The 17536-nt window shown below is 47.6% G+C and overlaps 1 protein-coding gene across 1 annotated transcript in view; it reads left to right on the forward strand.

Annotated features, from left to right (window-relative positions):
* LOC118379657 (1-phosphatidylinositol 4,5-bisphosphate phosphodiesterase eta-1-like) overlaps positions 1 to 17536 on the forward strand; it is a 182999-nt gene that overhangs the window by 98009 nt on the left and 67454 nt on the right. Inside the window, exons 5-7 of the mRNA XM_052468514.1 lie at positions 771 to 900; positions 4465 to 4635; positions 15194 to 15287. Of these exons, the coding sequence (XP_052324474.1) occupies positions 771 to 900; positions 4465 to 4635; positions 15194 to 15287 (395 nt within the window). The remainder of the gene's footprint in view (positions 1 to 770; positions 901 to 4464; positions 4636 to 15193; positions 15288 to 17536) is intronic.

The following is a 17536-nucleotide window of genomic DNA, read 5'->3' on the forward strand; positions in this document are numbered from 1 at the left end:
CTCTTCTTTGACATCTTCTTTGTTTCTCTGCTTTGTTCCTCTTCTTTAACATCTTCTTTGTTTCTCTGCTTTGTTCCTCTTCTTTAACATCTTCTTTGTTTCTCTGCTTTGTTCCTCTTCTTTGACATCTTCTTTGTTTCTCTGCTTTGTTCCTCTTCTTTGACATCTTCTTTGTTTCTCTGCTTTGTTCCTCTTCTTTGACATCTTCTTTGTTCCTCTTCTTTGACATCTTCTTTGTTTCTCTGCTTTGTTCCTCTTCTTTAACATCTTCTTTGTTTCTCTGCTTTGTTCCTCTTCTTTAACATCTTCTTTGTTTCTCTGCTTTGTTCCTCTTCTTTAACATCTTCTTTGTTTCTCTGCTTTGTTCCTCTTCTTTGACATCTTCTTTGTTTCTCTGCTTTGTTTCCGTTCTTCCCAAAAAGAAAGTGCTCTCCCTCTTTTCATTTCCTCCTCTGTCTGCTGAATGCAGTGTGTGTGTGTTTATATTTCTGCTGAATGCAGTGTGTGTGTGTGCCTTGGAGCGTTGTTCTGTTCTGACTGGATTTGACGACTGACAAAATATGGTGCTGTGTTTTTGAAAAGCCTCCCACCCTTCACACACACACACACACACACACACACACACACACACACACACACACACACACACACACACACACACACACACACACACACACACACACACACACACACACTCCACATCATCATCATCATCATCATCATCATCATCATCATCATCATCATCGTGGCTGTGTCCTTAACTCGTGTAGGTGGATGAAGCAGACGTTTGAGGAGGCTGATAAGAACGGAGATGGTCTGTTGAACATGGAGGAGATCTACCAGCTACTGCACAAGATGAACGTCAACCTGCCCCGCAGGAAGGTCAAACACATGTTCCAGGTCAGTCACGGGTCAGAGGTGAAATACATGTCATCTGTCACTACACTATCTGACAAGAGACAAGAGGAGGGATGCGTTCTAACTTAACCTCACCTGACAATTGATGAGCAGTTAGGAGGTGTTTATTTACATCCAGGATAGGGCTACGGCAAGGTTTAGTGGTTAGACTTAGAGAACATCAGTCTTCTGTCTTCTCGAGCCAGAGAGTGACAACTGTGACAGTAGTACTTAGTACCTGGAAGCAAATCCCACCTTCAAACCAAGATCCAAAGCTTTAGCTAATGTTTTCTCTCACAGGTTTATAATGGGCCCATAGGGCTCTGGTCGAAACTAGTGCACTATGTAGGGAATAGGTAGCCATTTAGGATGTAGCCCTATGCGATTTAAATGACAGAAGTGCCTGCGAGTGCTGAGCATGAGGGTCAGATAAGACAGTTGGTTTATAGTCCACTATTTTATTTAGACTATTTTTAGGGCACCGCCAGGAGTGAATTGTTGTATAAACCGAACAAGGACAATGTCAGAACGCCTTTTCTGTCCTCACATGACAATGTCCTTGGAGTTGTTTGGTCCATGTTAGGGCACCATGGCTGTGTGTGAATGTACCAGATGTTAATTAGAGTGGTTTGGTCCATGTTAGGGCACCATGGCTGTGTGTTTAAATACCAGATGTTTACTAGAGTGGTTTGGTCCATGTTAGGGCACCATGGCTGTGTGTGAATGTACCAGATGTTAATTAGAGTGGTTTGGTCCATGTTAGGGCACCATGGCTGTGTGTGAATGTACCAGATGTTAATTAGAGTGGTTTGGTCCATGTTAGGGCACCATGGCTGTGTGTTTAAATACCAGATGTTAATTAGAGTGGTTTGGTCCATGTTAGGGCACCATGGCTGTGTGTTTAAATACCAGATGTTTACTAGAGTGGTTTGGTCCATGTTAGGGCACCATGGCTGTGTGTTTAAATACCAGATGTTAATTAGAGTGGTTTGGTCCATGTTAGGGCACCATGGCTGTGTGTTTAAATACCAGATGTTTACTAGAGTGGTTTGGTCCATGTTAGGGCACCATGGCTGTGTGTTTAAATACCAGATGTTAATTAGAGTTGTTTGGTCCATGTTAGGGCACCATGGCTGTGTGTTTAAATACCAGATGTTAATTAGAGTTGTTTGGTCCATGTTAGGGGACCATGGCTGTGTGTTTAAATACCAGATGTTAATTAGAGTGGTTTGGTCCATGTTAGGGCACCATGGCTGTGTGTTTAAATACCAGATGTTTACTAGAGTGGTTTGGTCCATGTTAGGGCACCATGGCTGTGTGTTTAAATACCAGATGTTTACTAGAGTGGTTTGGTCCATGTTAGGGCACCATGGCTGTGTGTTTAAATACCAGATGTTAATTAGAGTTGTTTGGTCCATGTTAGGGCACCATGGCTGTGTGTGAATGTACCAGATGTTTACTAGAGTGGTTTGGTCCATGTTAGGGCACCATGGCTGTGTGTTTAAATACCAGATGTTAATTAGAGTGGTTTGGTCCATGTTAGGGCACCATGGCTGTGTGTTTAAATACCAGATGTTAATTAGAGTGGTTTGGTCCATGTTAGGGCACCATGGCTGTGTGTTTAAATACCAGATGTTTACTAGAGTGGTTTGGTCCATGTTAGGGCACCATGGCTGTGTGTTTAAATACCAGATGTTAATTAGAGTGGTTTGGTCCATGTTAGGGCACCATGGCTGTGTGTTTAAATACCAGATGTTAATTAGAGTGGTTTGGTCCATGTTAGGGCACCATGGCTGTGTGTTTAAATACCAGATGTTAATTAGAGTGGTTTGGTCCATGTTAGGGCACCATGGCTGTGTGTTTAAATACCAGATGTTTACTAGAGTGGTTTGGTCCATGTTAGGGCACCATGGCTGTGTGTTTAAATACCAGATGTTAATTAGAGTGGTTTGGTCCATGTTAGGGCACCATGGCTGTGTGTTTAAATACCAGATGTTAATTAGAGTGGTTTGGTCCATGTTAGGGCACCATGGCTGTGTGTTTAAATACCAGATGTTAACTAGAGTGGTTTGGTCCATGTTAGGGCACCATGGCTGTGTGTTTAAATACCAGATGTTAATTAGAGTGGTTTGGTCCATGTTAGGGCACCATGGCTGTGTGTTTAAATACCAGATGTTAACTAGAGTGGTTTGGTCCATGTTAGGGCACCATGGCTGTGTGTTTAAATACCAGATGTTTACTAGAGTGGTTTGGTCCATGTTAGGGCACCATGGCTGTGTGTTTAAATACCAGATGTTTACTAGAGTGGTTTGGTCCATGTTAGGGCACCATGGCTGTGTGTTTAAATACCAGATGTTAATTAGAGTGGTTTGGTCCATGTTAGGGCACCATGGCTGTGTGTGAATGTACCAGATGTTTATTAGAGTGGTTTGGTCCATGTTAGGGCACCATGGCTGTGTGTTTAAATACCAGATGTTTACTAGAGTGGTTTGGTCCATGTTAGGGCACCATGGCTGTATGTTTAAATACCAGATGTTAATTAGAGTGGTTTGGTCCATGTTAGGGCACCATGGCTGTGTGTTTAAATACCAGATGTTAATTAGAGTGGTTTGGTCCATGTTAGGGCACCATGGCTGTGTGTTTAAATACCAGATGTTTACTAGAGTGGTTTGGTCCATGTTAGGGCACCATGGCTGTGTGTTTAAATACCAGATGTTTACTAGTTAGTGTGTGTGAATGTACCAGATGTTTACTAGTGTGGTTTGGTCCATGTTAGGGCACCATGACTGTGTGTTTAAATACCAGATGTTTACTAGAGTGGTTTGGTCCATGTTAGGGCATCATGGCTGTGTGTTTAAATACCAGATGTTTACTAGAGTTGTTTGGTCCATGTTAGGGCACCATGGCTGTGTGTGAATGTACCAGATGTTTACTAGAGTGGTTTGGTCCATGTTAGGGCACCATGGCTGTGTGTTTAAATACCAGATGTTTACTAGAGTTGTTTGGTCCATGTTAGGGCACCATGGCTGTGTGTTTAAATACCAGATGTTTACTAGAGTGGTTTGGTCCATGTTAGGGCACCATGGCTGTGTGTTTAAATACCAGATGTTAACTAGAGTTGTTTGGTCCATGTTAGGGCACCATGGCTGTGTGTTTAAATACCAGATGTTTACTAGAGTGGTTTGGTCCATGTTAGGGCACCATGGCTGTGTGTTTAAATACCAGATGTTTACTAGAGTGGTTTGGTCCATGTTAGGGCACCATGGCTGTGTGTTTAAATACCAGATGTTTACTAGAGTTGTTTGGTCCATGTTAGGGCACCATGGCTGTGTGTTTAAATACCAGATGTTTACTAGAGTGGTTTGGTCCATGTTAGGGCACCATGGCTGTGTGTTTAAATACCAGATGTTTACTAGAGTTGTTTGGTCCATGTTAGGGCACCATGGCTGTGTGTTTAAATACCAGATGGTTACAGACAAAAGAGGTGTGAAGACACAGTTTGGAACAGAGGGTCACCTGACCAATGTAGACCCTCTCTAATGGTGACATAACTTCCCTTTCCCACAGGAAGCGGACTCGGATGACCAACAGGGCACGTTGACATTTGAGGAGTTCAGTGTGTTTTACAAGATGATGTCTCTGCGGCGGGACCTGTATCTGCTGCTCATGGGATACAGCGACAGGAAGGACCACCTGACTGCCGACGAGCTGGCCAACTTCCTGCTCAACGAACAGAAGGTCAGGGTTCACAGAAAGACCAAACTAGATGATGTAGCTTTAGTGATCTGTAGTAGAGTCAGTGTTGAAGGTAAGGCCGCTACTGTCTAGTACTGCATCCCGGCAAAATAAATAGTAGAGGTACTCCGTATCGGTAAAACATGAGCCAATCACAATAATTACAACAAAATGTCAAGAAAACTGTAGGCTATTACATCACTTTAGATTATGATGTCATAGGCATGACACACGAGTGAATGGACTTTAAACAGGTGGTGTAGTCTGCGCTCCAAAACACTAAGAGGCGTGCGGACAGCGGCGGACGCAGAAATTCGGATCTAAATGACATTCGTCAAATGTCATGACACTTTGTGATGTTTTGTGTAACAGATGTCTCGTTCCATTCACCAGTGTTTTGGAGGCTGGAGATATTTACATTTACATTTAAGTCATTTAGCAGACGCTCTTATCCAGAGCGACTTACAAATTGGTGCATTCACTAATATGTTGTTAGTGGATGAACGTGAGCAGGTATCGCGTAGTAAAGGAGTCCTTTTTGAAGTGGCTGTTTGACAATCAGATGAAAACATTTGACGGGTTGTGTTTATGCCACAACGAAAGGTAATACAGTGTAAACATTCAATTACAAATCTTTATGAGGTCCACAGAGATCCTTTTGAATCACAGTGATTTACAATCGCCCATTTCTCAATACTTAGGTCCCTTTTTCAAAACTCTTTACACAGTTCTCCTAACAAACTTTCACCTTGGCACAGCAGTTCATTTCACATCCAAAATGCACTAAAACGACCAAAACACTTCATACAGGTCTCAAATCAACTCATTCTTCCAGAGCACTGGCAAAGGTTGTCACCCAACAAGCACACTTTGTCACTCATAAAACAATGACCTAAACAACACTAACAACAGGTTACCCAATGTTTTCATTTTAAAAATGTCTTTACCAAACAAGAATGACACCTCTCTACTGTTTAGAATTCACTGCAGTTTATGTTACAGGAATGAATCAGACATGATGCAATATGCTTCAATAGGTTTTATGTCATTTTTATGGCATTGAGTGATTCCAAAATAAAATAATTTGTATATACACCATCTACCGATACAGATACAGTAGCAATGCCAGTCAACCCTGTCTTCTGCATTTGACCACAGGTTCACATCCACGTCACATCTTATGTCATCTTGGGCACATACACCCAGGAAAGAATCTTTTGGCATGTCTGGTCCATCCCTGGCAATCTTCTGCAGATATGTCCAGGCATCCAGCATTTATTGCGACCAGGAGGGACATTTGATCATGTGGATGGTGGTCATAAACCTTCCACCTCCATGAGGAAAATAATTTCTCTATGGGATTGAGGAATAGAGAGTAAGGTGGGAGGAAGATAATTCCTCTATGGGGTTGAGGAATAGAGAGTAAGGTGGGAGGAAGATAATTCCTCTATGGGAATGAGGAATAGAGAGTAAGGTGGGAGGAAGATAATTCCTCTATGGGGTTGAGGAATAGAGAGTAAGGTGGGAGGAAGATAATTCCTCTATGGGAATGAGGAATAGAGAGTAAGGTGGGAGGAAGATAATTCCTCTATGGGAATGAGGAATAGAGAGTAAGGTGGGAGGAAGATAATTCCTCTATGGGAATGAGGAATAGAGAGTAAGGTGGGAGGAAGATAATTCCTCTATGGGAATGAGGAATAGAGAGTAAGGTGGGAGGAAGATAATTCCTCTATGGGAATGAGGAATAGAGAGTAAGGTGGGAGGAAGATAATTCCTCTATGGGAATGAGGAATAGAGAGTAAAGTGGGAGGAGAATAATTCCTCTATGGGAATGAGAAATAGAGAGTTAGGTGGGAGGAAGATAATTCCTCTATGGGAATGAGGAATAGAGAGTAAGGTGGGAGGAGAATAATTCCTCTATGGGAATGAATAATAGAGAGTAAGGTGGGAGGAAGATAATTCCTCTATGGGAATGAGGAATAGAGAGTAAGGTGGGAGGAAGATAATTCCTCTATGGGAATGAGGAATAGAGAGTAAGTTGGGAGGAAGATAATTCCTCTATGGGAATGAGGAATAGAGAGTAAGGTGGGAGGAACATAATTCCTCTATGGGAATGAGGAATAGAGAGTAAGGTGGGAGGAAGATAATTCCTCTATGGGAATGACGCTCGGTGTTGAATGGCCCAACCTTTCCATAGAGGTCACCCAGGAATGTAATGAGACGCTCGGTGTTGTACGGCCCAACCCTTCCATAGAGGTCATCCAGGAATGTAATGAGATGCTCGGTGTTGTATGAGCCAACCCTTCCATAGAGGTCATCCAGGAATGTAATGAGACGCTCGGTGTTGAATGGCCCAACCCTTCCATAGAGGTCATCCAGGAATGTAATGAGACGCTCGGTGGGAGGCCCAACCCTTCCATAATGAGGTCATCCAGGAATGTAATGAGATAATTCGCTCGGTGTTGTATGGCCCAACCCTTCCATAGAGGTCATCCAGGAATGTAATGAGACGCTCGGTGTTGTACGGCCCAACCCTTCCATAGAGGTCATCCAGGAATGTAATGAGACGCTCGGTGTTGTACGGCCCAACCCTTCCATAGAGGTCATCCAGGAATGTAATGAGACGCTCGGTGTTGTATGACCCAACCCTTCCATAGAGGTCATCCAGGAATGTAATGAGACGCTCGGTGTTGTATGGCCCAACCCTTCCATAGAGGTCATCCAGGAATGTAATGAGACGCTCGGTGTTGTATGGCCCAACCCTTCCATAGAGGTCATCCAGGAATGTAATGAGACGCTCGGTGTTGTATGGCCCAACCCTTCCATAGAGGTCACCCAGGAATGTAATGAGACGCTCGGTGTTGTACGGCCCAACCCTTCCATAGAGGTCATCCAGGAATGTAATGAGATGCTCGGTGTTGTATGACCCAACCCTTCCATAGAGGTCATCCAGGAATGTAATGAGATGCTCGGTGTTGTACGGCCCAACCCTTCCATAGAGGTCATCCAGGAATGTAATGAGACGCTCGGTGTTGTATGGCCCAACCCTTCCATAGAGGTCATCCAGGAATGAAATGAGACGCTCGGTGTTGTACGGCCCAGCCCTTCCATAGAGGTCCTCCAGGAATGTAATGAGACGCTCGGTGTTGTACGGCCCAGCCCTTCCATAGAGGTCATCCAGGAATGTAATGAGACGCTCGGTGTTGTATGACCCAACCCTTCCATAGAGGTCATCCAGGAATGTAATGAGACGCTCGGTGTTGTACGGAAACAACCCTTCCATAGAGGTCATCCAGGAATGTAATGAGACGCTCGGTGTTGTATGACCCAACCCTTCCATAGAGGTCATCCAGGAATGTAATGAGACGCTCGGTGTTGTATGGCCCAACCCTTCCATAGAGGTCATCCAGGAATGTAATGAGACGCTCGGTGTTGTATGACCCAACCCTTCCATAGAGGTCATCCAGGAATGTAATGAGACGCTCGGTGTTGTATGACCCAACCCTTCCATAGAGGTCATCCAGGAATGTAATGAGACGCTCGGTGTTGTATGGCCCAACCCTTCCATAGAGGTCATCCAGGAATGTAATGAGACGCTCGGTGTTGTACGGCCCAACCCTTCCATAGAGGTCATCCAGGAATGTAATGAGACGCTCGGTGTTGTACGACCCAACCCTTCCATAGAGGTCATCCAGGAATGTAATGAGACGCTCGGTGTTGTACGGCCCAACCCTTCCATAGAGGTCATCCAGGAATGTAATGAGACGCTCGGTGTTGTACGGCCCAACCCTTCCATAGAGGTCATCCAGGAATGTAATGAGACGCTCGGTGTTGTATGGCCCAACCCTTCCATAGAGGTCATCCAGGAATGTAATGAGACGCTCGGTGTTGTATGACCCAACCCTTCCATAGAGGTCATCCAGGAATGTAATGAGACGCTCGGTGTTGTATGGCCCAACCCTTCCATAGAGGTCGTCCAGGAATGTAATGAGACGCTCGGTGTTGTACGGCCCAATTAGCGGTTTGTGTAGCGGAAATCCATCAGAGGATATGATGATGACATCCACCCCTCTGGCCCGGGACATCCACCCCTCTGGCCCGGGACATTCACCCCTCTGGCCCGGGACATCCACCCCTCTGGCCCGGGACATCCACCCCTCTGGCCCGGGACATCCACCCCTCTGGCCCGGGACATCCACCCCTCTGGCCCGGGACATCCACCCCTCTGGCCCGGGACATCCACCCCTCTGGCCCGGGACATCCACCCCTCTGGCCCGGGACATCCACCCCTCTGACCCGGGACATCCACCCCTCTGGCCCGGGACATCCACCCCTCTGGCCCGGGACATCCACCCCTCTGGCCCGGGACATCCACCCCTCTGGCCCGGGACATCCACCCCTCTGGCCCGGGACATTCACCCCTCTGGCCCGGGACATCCACCCCTCTGGCCCGGGACATTCACCCCTCTGGCCCGGGACATCCACCCCTCTGGCCCGGGACATCCACCCCTCTGGCCCGGGACATCCACCCCTCTGGCCCGGGACATCACCCTCTGGCCCGGGACATCCACCCCTCTGGCCCGGGACATTCACCCCCTCTGGCCCGGGACATCCACCCCTCTGGCCCGGGACATCCACCCCTCTGGCCCGGGACATCCACCCCTCTGGCCCGGGACATCCACCCCTCTGGCCCGGGACATCCACCCCTCTGGCCCGGGACATCCACCCCTCTGGCCCGGGACATCCACCCCTCTGGCCCATCCACCCATCTGGGGGACATCCACCCTCTGGCCCGGGACATCCACCCCTCTGGCCCGGGACATTCACCCCTCTGGCCCGGGACATTCACCCCTCTGGCCCGGGACATCCACCCCTCTGGCCCGGGACATTCACCCCTCTGGCCCGGGACATTCACCCCTCTGGCCCGGGACATCCACCCCTCTGGCCCGGGACATCCACCCCTCTGGCCCGGGACATCCACCCCTCTGGCCCGGGACATTCACCCCTCTGGCCCGGGACATCCACCCCTCTGGCCCGGGACATCCACCCCTCTGGCCCGGGACATCCACTGTGGCTCTTTTCCCAATCACATTCCTTCCTTGCCGCCAAGTTGAAACCAGCCTCATCCACAAAGATGAATATGTGGGGTGTTTGCTTGGCTTCAATCTCCATGACTCTCTAAACTAAATCCACAAGGCAACATAAGAGTTAGGCTATTACGGTAGTTTCATTATACCTAAAACATGCCATTGTGTGTCTCTGCCCTGTTTGGTTTAGTTCAAAACCAGTTCTGTATTTTATAGTCATCTTACCTGGACATATTGGTTCCTGAGTTGCTTGTCTCGTTCAGAGTTCCTCTCCAAGGGGACAGTGTACAACTGCTTCATCCTGACTTGACGTTGTTTCAGGGCTCTAGAAATAGTTATGCTTACATTGTGAACGATTCCAAATGTAATGTTTTCTGCCAACACTCTGTCCCGAATCTCTGTGAGTTTTAGGCCATTGTTTCTGATGACCATATCAACGATTGCAGTTTCCTGCACAGCAGTGAAAATCCTACCTCAATCCTACTATCAATTGTTTTGATAGTATTTCATGTTTTAGATGTGGAATATATTTCAATACGGTATTACTATATTAATATAATATATATTACTATATAAATGTAGCAAATTGCTGTCTTATTCAATGTTGTGTTATGTTAGGTTTTGAACTTAAGTTTAACAGTTTTGAAAATAGTATATGATCATGTGCAAATTGGCCTGTAGGTACATAGAGTTCTGGTGGTGGTTGTGTCTGAATTCTGAAAGATGTAGTCATTGAATGCCTTTTGTGCCAAAGCAGGAGTCCACCTGTGGTAAATTCAATTGATTGGACATGATTTGGAAAGGCACACACCTGTCTATATAAAGTCCCACAGTTGACAGTGCACGTCAGAGCAAAAACCAAGTCATGAGGTCGAAGGAATTGTCAGTAGAGCTCTGAGACAGGATTGTGTCGAGGCACAGGCCTGTCAGTCTCACAGTAATTAACAGTTAATTAACATAAACACATTTAGTATCTCCTGGCTTCCACACATTATCTACAAGCCACGGAGGCAGACCTTTTGAACATCTACATTTTTTAAAGTCTAATAACTCAATGTAATATAGACCTTCACAATAATTCCATTATATTCCATTATTCTGAAGAAGCATGATATGAAGAAAATGTAGTCAATTTCAAAAGCATACTCTGAGTTGTCCTTATGTTAGGTCCTCATCTGGCTATGCCAAATGGCTGTGGGCTACACTAGTTCATTTAGCAGACAAGATTTGCTTAAAATTCCAAGGCTTTATTTTATGGTATGAAGATATTTTCTCCAAACGATTTGAGGGAGTACACACATATGGCTACTTTGTGTTGAGCTGTTAACAAAGAAATAGGTATTCCGATATGCTTAATTTAGAGTTATTAGTGTAACTTTAGTTCTTCTACAAACATATGTTGTGATGTGTAACACATTGTAAAGCTGCACGATGAGACTCTAATGATGATTTGAAAAAAGTCTCTTGAAAGACATGAGCTCTACTTTGTTTATTGAGCCGGCTGTAAACACTCCAATAGTCTCTCAATCACAATTTGACAAGCACTTGATAATGCACTTGATAACGCACTCGATAACGCACCCGATAACGCACTTGATAATGCACTTGACAATGCACTTGATAACGCACTCGATAATGCCAAGGCATCCCCTTTGTGTGGCCGTAACCCTAAAAAAATCTCTGCCTTTTGCGGCCAGTGGCCGTTGTGCCCTTTTCCCAGAGTGCTGAGCTGCTCCAAAGCACCTCTCACACACATGGCTCTCATCACATGATCGGGTCTTTCTCACAGACTACAAGTGAAGAGAGACTCATTGGGGACGCAACTTTTCACGTCCTTATCCAATTCCGAGGTGCATATTGAAGATATTGGAAGAACTGTCCACATTTACTTTTCGTCAGCCAACAAGATGAGTAGGACTAACAAACAACAAAAGCACTAGCCTATGTCAGTCTACTATCCCCCATAGTACAAAAGTTGACCTATTCTATTCCGTGCGAGAAATAAATATTACAAATATTGTCACGCCCTGACCATAGACAGCTGTTTATTCTCTATGTTGGTTGGAGCGTGATAGTGACTATGGTGGGTCATCGAGGTTTTTTGTATGTCTATGTTGGCCTGATATGGTTGTATTTACAATGGTGTTTGTTCTTCACTGGTTGACCTTTTCTTGTGGCAACCCAGTAGATATGGGAGTTTATCAAAATTGGATTTGCTTTCGAATTCTTTGTGGATCTGTGTAATCTGAGGGAAATATGTTTATCTAATAGAGAGCCCCAGGACCAGCTTGCTCAGGGCACTCTTCTTCAGTTTCATCTCTCTGTAGGGTGTCTTTGTGTTTGTGAACAGAGCCCCAGGACCAGCTTGCTCAGGGCACTCTTCTTCAGTTTCATCTCTCTGTAGGGTGTCTTTGTGTTTGTGAACAGAGCCCCAGGACCAGCTTGCTCAGGGCACTCTTCTTCAGTTTCATCTCTCTGTAGGGTGTCTTTGTGTTTGTGAACAGAGCCCCAGGACCAGCTTGCTCAGGGCACTCTTCTTCAGTTTCATCTCTCTGTAGGGTGTCTTTGTGTTTGTGAACAGAGCCCCAGGACCAGCTTGCTCAGGGCACTCTTCTTCAGTTTCATCTCTCTGTAGGGTGTCTTTGTGTTTGTGAACAGAGCCCCAGGACCAGCTTGCTCAGGGCACTCTTCTTCAGTTTCATCTCTCTGTAGGGTGTCTTTGTGTTTGTGAACAGAGCCCCAGGACCAGCTTGCTCAGGGCACTCTTCTTCAGTTTCATCTCTCTGTAGGGTGTGTTTGTGTTTGTGAACAGAGCCCCAGGACCAGCTTGCTCAGGGCACTCTTCTTCAGTTTCATCTCTCTGTAGGGTGTCTTTGTGTTTGTGAACAGAGCCCCAGGACCAGCTTGCTCAGGGCACTCTTCTTCACTTTCATCTCTCTGTAGGGTGTGTTTGTGTTTGTGAACAGAGCCCCAGGACCAGCTTGCTCAGGGCACTCTTCTTCAGTTTCATCTCTCTGTAGGGTGTCTTTGTGTTTGTGAACAGAGCCCCAGGACCAGCTTGCTCAGGGCACTCTTCTTCAGTTTCATCTCTCTCTCAGGGTGTCTTTGTGTTTGTGAACAGAGCCCCAGGACCAGCTTGCTCAGGGGACTCTTCTTCAGTTTCATCTCTCTGTAGGGTGTCTTTGTGTTTGTGAACAGAGCCCCAGGACCAGCTTGCTCAGGGCACTCTTCTTCAGTTTCATCTCTCTGTAGGGTGTCTTTGTGTTTGTGAACAGAGCCCCAGGACCAGCTTGCTCAGGGCACTCTTCTTCAGTTTCATCTCTCTGTAGGGTGTGTTTGTGTTTGTGAACAGAGCCCCAGGACCAGCTTGCTCAGGGCACTCTTCTTCAGTTTCATCTCTCTGTAGGGTGTGTTTGTGTTTGTGAACAGAGCCCCAGGACCAGCTTGCTCAGGGCACTCTTCTTCAGTTTCATCTCTCTGTAGGGTGTCTTTGTGTTTGTGAACAGAGCCCCAGGACCAGCTTGCTCAGGGCACTCTTCTTCAGTTTCATCTCTCTGTAGGGTGTGTTTGTGTTTGTGAACAGAGCCCCAGGACCAGCTTGCTCAGGGCACTCTTCTTCAGTTTCATCTCTCTGTAGGGTGTCTTTGTGTTTGTGAACAGAGCCCCAGGACCAGCTTGCTCAGGGCACTCTTCTTCAGTTTCATCTCTCTGTAGGGTGTCTTTGTGTTTGTGAACAGAGCCCCAGGACCAGCTTGCTCAGGGACTCTTCTTCAGTTTCATCTCTCTGTAGGGTGTCTTTGTGTTTGTGAACAGAGCCCCAGGACCAGCTTGCTCAGGGCACTCTTCTTCAGTTTCATCTCTCTGTAGGGTGTCTTTGTGTTTGTGAACAGAGCCCCAGGACCAGCTTGCTCAGGGCACTCTTCTTCAGTTTCATCTCTCTGTAGGGTGTCTTTGTGTTTGTGAACAGAGCCCCAGGACCAGCTTGCTCAGGGCACTCTTCTTCAGTTTCATCTCTCTGTAGGGTGTCTTTGTGTTTGTGAACAGAGCCCCAGGACCAGCTTGCTCAGGGCACTCTTCTTCAGTTTCATCTCTCTGTAGGGTGTGTTTGTGTTTGTGAACAGAGCCCCAGGACCAGCTTGCTCAGGGCACTCTTCTTCAGTTTCATCTCTCTGTAGGGTGTCTTTGTGTTTGTGAACAGAGCCCCAGGACCAGCTTGCTCAGGGCACTCTTCTTCAGTTTCATCTCTCTGTAGGGTGTCTTTGTGTTTGTGAACAGAGCCCCAGGACCAGCTTGCTCAGGCACTCTTCTTCAGTTTCATCTCTCTGTAGGGTGTCTTTGTGTTTGTGAACAGAGCCCCAGGACCAGCTTGTGCTCAGGGCACTCTTCTTCAGTTTCATCTCTCTGTAGGGTGTCTTTGTGTTTGTGAACAGAGCCCCAGGACCAGCTTGCTCAGGGCACTCTTCTTCAGTTTCATCTCTCTGTAGGGTGTCTTTGTGTTTGTGAACAGAGCCCCAGGACCAGCTTGCTCAGGGCACTCTTCTTCAGTTTCATCTCTCTGTAGGGTGTCTTTGTGTTTGTGAACAGAGCCCCAGGACCAGCTTGCTCAGGGCACTCTTCTTCAGTTTCATCTCTCTGTAGGGTGTCTGTGTTTGTGAACAGAGCCCCAGGACCAGCTTGCTCAGGGCACTCTTCTTCAGTTTCATCTCTCTGTAGGTGATGGCTTTGTTATGGAAGGTTTGGGAGTCACTTCCTTTTAGGTGGTTGTAGAATTTAACAACTCTTTTCTGGATTTTGATAATTAGTGGGTATCGGCCTAATTCTGCTCTGCATGCATTATTTCGTGTTCTACGTCGTACACTGAGGATATTTTTGCAGAATTCTGCGTGCAGAGTCTCAATTTGGTGTTTGTCCCATTTTGTGAAGTCTTGGTTGGTGAGCGGACCCCAGATCTCACAGCCGTAAAGGGCAATGGGCTCTATGACTGATTCAAGTATTTTTAGCCAGATCCTAATTGGTATGTTGAAATTTATGTTCCTTTTGATGGTATAGAATGCCCTTCTTGCCTTGTCCCTCTCTCTCCCCCCTCTCTCCCCCCTCTCTCCCCCCTCTCTCCCCCTCTGTCTGTCTGTCTGTCTGTCTGTCTGTCTGTCTGTCTGTCTGTCTGTCTGTCTGTCTGTCTGTCTGTCTGTCTCTCTCTCGATCTCTCTATCCCCCCCTCTCTGTTTCTATCTCCTCCTCCCCTCCCTGAGGCAATTTGGTATTGTCAGAGTTATGGTCATCCAGCTTATGCCCTGAAGTCCACCTTATTGACTCAGTCTAGACTCCAATACTGTGAGCATTTTGACAGAGGTCTCTCAGGAGTCTATATTGATTGTCAGATTGTGGCTTGGTTTGTCTGATAGTGTCTGTCTCATGAAAAGATGTGTGTGTCTGTTTGTATTGTGTTCTGACAGTGTGTGTCTCTCTCTCCTCAGATGGTGAATGTGACTACAGAGTACTGTCTGGATGTCATTGAAAAGTTTGAGCTGTCTGAAGAGAACAAACAGAAAGGCATTCTGGGAATTGAGGGTAAGCCCCGCTGTCACCCTCTCCCTACACTTTAACCTCTCTCTCTCTCTCTCTCTCTCTCTCTCTCTCTCTCTCTCTCTCTCTCTCTCTCTCTCTCTCTCTCTCTCTCTCTCTCTCTCTCTCTCTCTCTCTCTCTCTCTCTCTCTCTCTCTCTCTCTCTCTCTCTCTGCATGCCTGCCTCTGGGCTGTTAATTCTATAAAGGGTTGAAGACTTAGAGATCATACACAAATGTGAGATGGTTAAACAGGCTTTAGATAAATTACACCACATGTAGAGCTCAAAGGCAGAGACCGTCTCAAAGGCAGAGACCGTCTCAAAGGCAGAGATCGCTGTGTGTCTGAGATCGCTTCGTGTCTGAGATCGCTGCATGTCTGAAATTGCTGCTTGTCTGAGATCGCTGCGTGTCTGAGATCGCTGCTTGTCCGAGATCGCTGCGTGTCTGAGATCGCTGCGTGTCTGAGATCGCTGCGTGTCTGAGATCGCTGCGTGTCTGAGATCGCTGCGTGTCTGAGATCGCTGCGTGTCTGAGATCGCTGCGTGTCTGAGATCGCTGCGTGTCTGAGATCGCTGCGTGTCTGAGCTGCGTGTCTGAGATCGCTGCGTGTCTGAGATCGCTGCGTGTCTGAGATCGCTGCGTGTCTGAGATCGCTGCTTGTCCGAGATCGCTGCGTGTCTGAGATCGCTGCGTGTCTGAGATCGCTGCGTGTCTGAGATCGCTGCGTGTCTGAGATCGCTGCGTGTCTGAGATCGCTGCATGTCTGAGATCGCTGCTTGTCTGAGATCGCTGCGTGTCTGAGATCGCTGCGTGTCTGAGATCGCTGCGTGTCTGAGATCGCTGCATGTCCGAGATCGCTGCGTGTCTGAGATCGCTGCATGTCTGAAATCGCTGCGTGTCTGAGATCGCTGCGTGTCTGAGATCGCTGCGTGTCTGAGATCGCTGCTTGCCCGAGATCGCTGCGTGTCTGAGATCGCTGCGTGTCTGAGATCGCTGCGTGTCTGAGATCGCTGCGTGTCTGAGATCGCTGCGTGTCTGAGATCGCTGCGTGTCTGAGATCGCTGCGTGTCTGAGATGGCTGCATGTCTGAAATCGCTGCTTGTCCGAGATCGCTGCGTGTCTGAGATCGCTGCGTGTTTGAAATCGCTGCTTGTCCGAGATCACTGCGTGTCTGAGATCACTGCGTGTCTGAGATCGCTGCGTGTCTGAGATCGCTGCGTGTTTGGGATGGGGCAGAGAGGAGGAGATGGAGAAGGTAGGATTTTTTTCAGTAAGGAGCAGGGTGATTGGGTAAGGAAACAGGTGAAGGAGGAAAGGGAGAGTTGGAGGAAGAGGGAAGAGGTGGAGAAGGAAGGGGACAGGAAGAAGAGGAGAGGTGGAGGAGGAAGGAGAGAGGTGGAGGAGGAAGAGGAGAGGTGGAGGAGGAAGGGGAGAGGAAGGAGAGGTGGAGGAGGAAGAGGAGAGGTGGAGGAGGAAGGGGAGAGGGGAGGAGGAAGAGGATAGGTGGAGGAGGAAGGGAGAGATGGAGGAGGAAGGGGAGAGGAAGAGGAAGAGGTGGAGGAGGAAGGAGAGATGTTGATGAGGAAGAGGAGAGAGAGGGGATGAGGAAGGGGAGAGGTGGAGGAGGAAGGGGAGAGGTGGAGGAGGAAGAGGAGAGTTTGATGAGGAAGAGGAAAGAGAGGTGGAGGAGGAAGGGGAGAGATGGAGGAGGAAGGGGATAGGTGGAGGAGGAAGGGGAGAGGTGGAGGAGGAAGAGGAAAGAGAGGTGGAGGAGGAAGGGGAGAGATGGAGGAGGAAGAGGAAAGAGAGGTGGAGGAGGAAGGGGAGAGGTGGAGGAGGAAGAGGATAGAGAGGTGGAGGAGGAAGGGGAGAGATGGAGGAGGAAGGGGAGAGGAGGAGGAGGAAGAGGATAGGTGGAGGAGGAAGGGGAGAGGTGGAGGAGGAAGAGGAGAGTTTGATGAGGAAGAGGAAAGAGAGGTGGAGGAGGAAGGGGAGAGGTGGAGGAGGAAGGGGAGAGGTGGAGGAGGAAGGGGAGAGGTGGAGGAGGAAGGGGAGAGAGAGATGGAGGAGGAAGGGGAGAGATGGAGGAGGAAGAGGATAGGTGGAGGAGGAAGAGGAGAGTTTGATGAGGAAGAGGAAAGAGAGGTGGAGGAGGAAGGGGAGAGATGGAGGAGGAAGGGGAGAGGTGGAGGAGGAAGAGGAAAGAGAGGTGGAGGAGGAAGGGGAAGAGGAGGAAGGGGAGAGATGGAGGAG

Source organism: Oncorhynchus keta, chromosome 18, assembly GCF_023373465.1.
Source record: "Oncorhynchus keta strain PuntledgeMale-10-30-2019 chromosome 18, Oket_V2, whole genome shotgun sequence".
Lineage (NCBI taxonomy): Eukaryota > Metazoa > Chordata > Actinopteri > Salmoniformes > Salmonidae > Oncorhynchus > Oncorhynchus keta.